This window comes from Toxorhynchites rutilus, chromosome 1, assembly GCF_029784135.1.
Source record: "Toxorhynchites rutilus septentrionalis strain SRP chromosome 1, ASM2978413v1, whole genome shotgun sequence".
Lineage (NCBI taxonomy): Eukaryota > Metazoa > Arthropoda > Insecta > Diptera > Culicidae > Toxorhynchites > Toxorhynchites rutilus.
In genome coordinates, this window is record NC_073744.1 from 189,318,305 (window position 1) to 189,323,567 (window position 5,263).

General features: G+C 42.7%; 1 protein-coding gene across 1 annotated transcript; it reads right to left on the reverse strand.

Annotated features, from left to right (window-relative positions):
- Nucleotides 1-285: 285 nt before the first annotated feature.
- Nucleotides 286-1,064, reverse strand: LOC129761653 (uncharacterized). The gene is made up of 3 exons (XM_055759385.1): nucleotides 953-1,064; nucleotides 563-903; nucleotides 286-492 (listed from the first exon to the last, which is right to left on the reverse strand). The coding sequence occupies exons 1-3, from the start codon at nucleotides 1,062-1,064 to the stop codon at nucleotides 286-288; spliced, it is 660 nt and encodes a 219-aa protein (XP_055615360.1).
- Between the last annotated feature and the right edge of the window lie 4,199 nt (nucleotides 1,065-5,263).

The window sequence follows — 5,263 nt, forward strand, 5'->3', positions numbered from 1 at the left end:
CCTGGATTCTGTTGTAGGAAACGCTCTACTTCCTGTGCGTAGTACGTCTTGAAAGGTGCCATAAAGGATACATCAAGCGGTTGAAGTTTGTTGCTAGTGTGAGGTGGCAAAACTAGAACCTTAACAAAGTTAGCTCTAGCTTTCTCGGTAAAAGCTAGGTTCTTCGCGTGCGACGAGTGGCCATCATTTATGAGCAAGGCAGGACTGTCTTTAGAAGGTTTTACATGCTCCAAAAAGTGATCAAACCACTCATTGAATATTTCGACCGTCATGTAACCCGATGCATTACAGGCAAATTTGCCCCTTTGATGCCCCTTTCTTCAAAGCTTCGTGCATCCGCATGCGAAGAAAAATGAAGAACGGCGGAAGGTGCTGTCCGGTTGCGGACATGCACATTACTGCCGTAGCTGTTTCTCCGCGTTCCGCAGATGTAATACCACCAACCTGTTTTTTGCCTTTCAATGCCGCTACCTTAGACTTCTTCGGAGGAACCTGTAAGAAAGTATGAATAAAAAATTAAACTGATTTTTAAACTAACTACAATGCCAAAACAAATACTAACGGTACAAACACTAGTCTCATCGGCGTTCAAAACGCGATCTGGCGTCAATTTGGGATCTTTCAGGGCTTCTTCCAGCAAATCGTAAAACGCAGATACTGTTGGCTTATTGAAGCCTCTGGCTCGGGCGGCAGAGGTAGCTTCAGGTTTACGGAACGACAATTTGGGATTTCGTTTCAGAAAATTGCTTAGCCAAGCTTTTCCAGCCATCTTGGTAGACTTGTTGAACGGGTGTGGCAATCCTTTTTTTTCGGCCAGATCAAAAGCAAGCTTTCGAACATTAGTCATCGTTATTCCATGGAACCTCTTTTCCAAATCCAACAGATGTTGTACCAGCTCCTCTTCTTGTTGAGAATTGAATACGGAATCAAGAGGTCCTAGCCGAGTTGATACTTCTTGCTGCTGTCTTCACCGGCGATCCACTTTTTACAGCCTTAATGGCTTGTTCCAACTGCTTAGCGGTCCATGGCTGCCGGTTACTCTTGCGCTTGTAATTTGTAGGCATCTTTATAGTAAAACCAAAAAAGTTTTGTTAAATACCCTAGGAAAATACTAGTGTCCGTCCTTCCTTACCTTAATGTGTCCGTCTTGCCCGAACTGGCAGTTTTTTTTTTTTTTGAATGACCGTAGCTCTTCCTATAAGCGTTGAAAAACCTCTGATTTATCACAGGATAGTTAATGATGGACTAAATAAACACTTACCCATTGGAGGAACACGTAAAAAACAAAAAATCACGAACTTTTCGCTATTTTCTACGGAGTAAAAATTACATCAAATGGTGCACCCGCGAAGATAATTTTTGTTTTGTTTACAAGCTTGACAGTTCGCTCGCTGGAAATCAACAGTGTGTCTCGAAAGTATTGATACACTTTATTGAAAGTATTTGCATAACTAAAATATTTCAAAAAAATTTAGTTAATGAAATATTAAAAGTGTCTATCTTACCCGCAGTGTTCGTCTTTACCTACTTTCCCCTACGTGAATTTTTGTTTTACTGACATCATCTTGGTGTCCGAAATTTAACGTAGACAGGCTTTATTGTTCTCGCAAAGGGAAGAAATAACTGCTTCTACAAAGCCAAGGGATGATGACTAACCCTTTCAGGCTCACCGAATCTTTCTAATAAAGAGTGATTTATGAAATTTCTTTGCATTTATGAAATTAAATTATAAAATTCTATCGTGTCTTGGATACAACCCCCTATAATTTTCTAGTAGTTGAAGTTATCATCGTAAGCGCTAAAGTGTCCGGATTTCGATGCATTACGATATCCCCCGTAAACACTTCGATAATTCGTTCGTTTAGAAATTAATTTGAACAAGTGATGGATAATAGAAGTGAAACAAGGGCAACATTGAATTAATCATTCTTTTCGTGCATCTCAATCGCAGATTGTTTTTCTACCTTCCATAATGGAATCAGTCTTGCTGCAGGAAGCTGGGAAATTTCAATTAAACCAACCTTTACCCAATCTAGGCCACTTCTGATTGATGGAAACCAGACCGGGAAGTCCCAGCAAAGAACCATACCTTGCACGAAGCCGCAGTGTGAGTGCCGAATGCGCCAACTAATGATCGATATCGCGTAATGAGATGAGAACAAGACCAAATACTGACAGTTTAATTAATTGAACGAGACTGCATCTTAGCGGACCAATCTTCTCGCTCTTGATTTCACAGCTCTCGGAGCCATGAAGGTAACGAAAATAATCCCGCAAAGATCGCCATAAGAAGCCACAGTAATGCACTTCTTTCAACACTGGTGCCACGGCTGCCACCATTACTATGCTATGCCGCGGTGCGGTTACTCTCGGGCGAACATTTCTGCAGCTCATTTAATTAATTAGCTCCGAGAAAATACCCACGTCCATCCAGCCACTGTCACTGTCGGGTGTCCAGCTAGTCAGCTGTTGGCCTGCCCGGTTTGGGACTTTCTAACTAACGCGTTTTTACTGCACTTGGGCTGTCGCACGCACTCCAACCGGTCTCGAAAGGGATTTGAAATCGATAGTAGTATTGCGTTGGACAGCTGTTTAGTGGAGTGCCCTCGGCATGTTTTCGGTTTTTTGTTGTTAACTTCCAAACGAGAAGTTCACCGTCAGAAAGATGGAATCACGTTCGATAGGATAACATAATCAATTCATTCAGGCAGCACCTCTTGTAAAGGGTTCAATTAGGTTCTCAAATGCAGCAAAATGCGTGTTGCTCATTGATTCTATGAATTGATCGTCAGTTGGTAAATGGCTTTCGCTTTCGCGACCCTTGTGGCACTTCTGCAACAAAGAGGCCGCCATTGCCAACGCCGTCCGTGTAACTGGCAGTAGCCACCCCGATGACCGCTGCGCCACTATCGATCGAGCTTTTATGATATAATTACAGACCAATCTCCGATCGACCACCAAACCGATCCCCATATGCTGCACCACAACGGCCCCAACTTCATTTGACCCGCTTAGGTCCGCGCGCACCGCGAGGTTCCACCGGCTCGGCGGCTTAAAATTCGATCAATAGCAGCGAGTTAAGCACCCCTAATTTCAATAAGCGCGCTCGAGCAATTTCCTTTCTTTCGAGCTGAGCGTATGTATGATTCAACTATCGAAATGGCAATAAGTTTAGCCCAATAGCCTTGCACGAATCTAGAGGACCGCAAACACACATTAAGTTTACGACCGCTTTAAATCCACGCATGGTAACCGATTGAAGGATTGTGAAATTCGTGGGTAATCTACGTGATACCACCACTATTTTCGATCTTCAATCGTAAAACAATGACTGCATCTAGCGTATCGTGGTATGGTTTTGGGGAGCAACATGAATCAATCATATGGTAATTTTCACACTCCGAGGTCGCGCGTGGATTAGAACCAGGTGCTGAAGACAAACCACGATCATGTTTATGTTTTCTCAAACGAGAATCGCCTCCGGCGTGATCTACCGCCTAGCCTAGAAGAGAGAACTAAGAAAAAGTAATAATACACAAGAAGACGCGAAGATGTTTGGTAAACAGCTTGTGTCGTTTGCAAAACAACTAACAACCGAAGCGATTTGTCGTACACCGAGCGAGTCTAATATGCTATTAACCCATATAGGTGATCGGTTTGTGGGTCGCGGGTCCGTTATTGGGGGTGGCTCGCGAGTCGAAGCATGAGTAGGTATAGTAACGAGGCTCGGTTTGGTCACCAGCATCGTCAGCATCGTCGTTTTTTTTTTTTTTTGGTGGGTAAAGGCACAAAACTGTTTCCTTTCTAGCGACCTACACACCACATTAGAAACAACACACATTATGTGTGTAATGCCCCAATAGTTTCAGCCAGAGGCGTGAAGTGAGTACGCGATGCGCATGGATTTGAATACACAGCGGCATTGCGATTTTCTTGACACGTTTCACGTTTCAATTGTTTGTTTGAGATATGAGACCACATGCGAACGTTATTTTCCCAAACAGAGATTTACTGATGGTTTAGACATTTGTTGTCAGAGTTTTTTTTTATTAATTCGTTTATTTTTACAGGCTCAGTTACTTAAGTTTAAAGGAGCCGAATTCTTAAATATATTTTTAAAACTATATATATATATAAACAATTTTCTTACATCTATGGTTAGTAAGGTGGATAACCGATTACTCGCGGTGTGCTCGAGTTTAGAAGGGTGACATATTTTTAAGAGAAGGATGGGATATAAGGAAATTGTAACAATGTTGATGAGCACTCAATTCTTAAATCTATTCGTATATCTATAGTTTATTTACATTTCAACTTATTCTACTATTTATAGCAAGGGAACGAATTACCCGCAAAGGAAGGAAAGGAGGGTATAAGGATGTAGGGACAATCACACACGAAGATCTATATGTAATCAAGGTCTAACCGAGCCAACACATCTCTCACCGGCACATTGGGCTGTCTTCCTCGGGCCCGAAGGGAGTTTTCTAAATTCGATCTGGCGACCAGATACACCTCGCACGACCAAACAACGTGCTCGATGTCGTGATAACCTTGGCCACAAGCACAGATATTGCTGCTGGCAAGATTGAAACGGAAGAGTAGTGCATCTAACGAACAGTGATTGGACATGAGTCGGGAGAAGGTGCGAATAAAGTCCCGACTCAAATCCAGACTTTTGAACCACGGTTTGAGGCTAACCTTTGGGATAATCGAGTGAAACCACCGGCCCAATTCATCTTCATTCCACTTGCGTTGCCAGTTAGCGATGGTATTTTTGCGAACTAAAGAATAAAATTCATTGAAGGCGATTTGACGCTGATATATATCGCCTTCAATTGCACCTACCTTTGCCAATGAGTCAGCCCTCTCATTACCCGGAATTGAGCAATGTGAAGGGACCCAGACAAAGGTAATGACATAACAGCGTCTGGATAAAGCACTCAAAATTTCTCGTATTCTCTCAAGGAAGTACGGCGAGTGCTTTTCCGGCCTCACTGAACGGATAGCTTCGACAGAGCTAAGACTATCCGTTACAATGTAATAGTGTTCAACAGGTCGTGAGGCGACGCTGTCCAGCGCCCAGTATATCGCTGCCAATTCAGCAATATATACCGAGCAAGGATTCTGAAGACTGTGTGAGGTGCTAAAAAATACGTTGAACACTCCAAATCCTGTGGACTCATTCATAGAGGACCCATCAGTAAAGTATATATTATCACAATTGATACGCCCATACTTTGCATTGAAGATTGTAGGAACG

What these genes read in the sequence shown, in the direction of transcription:
- LOC129761653 (XM_055759385.1), bottom strand. Translation starts at nt 1,064, where the DNA reads ATGCCTACAAATTACAAGCGCAAGAGTAACCGGCAGCCATGGACCGCT. An exon ending in GGTGAAGACAGCAGCAAGAA is followed by an intron (nt 904 to 952) that starts GTATCAACTCGG and finishes ATTCTCAACAAG; the next exon opens with AAGAGGAGCTGGTACAACAT. An exon ending in ATGAGACTAGTGTTTGTACC is followed by an intron (nt 493 to 562) that starts GTTAGTATTTGT and finishes ACTTTCTTACAG; the next exon opens with GTTCCTCCGAAGAAGTCTAA.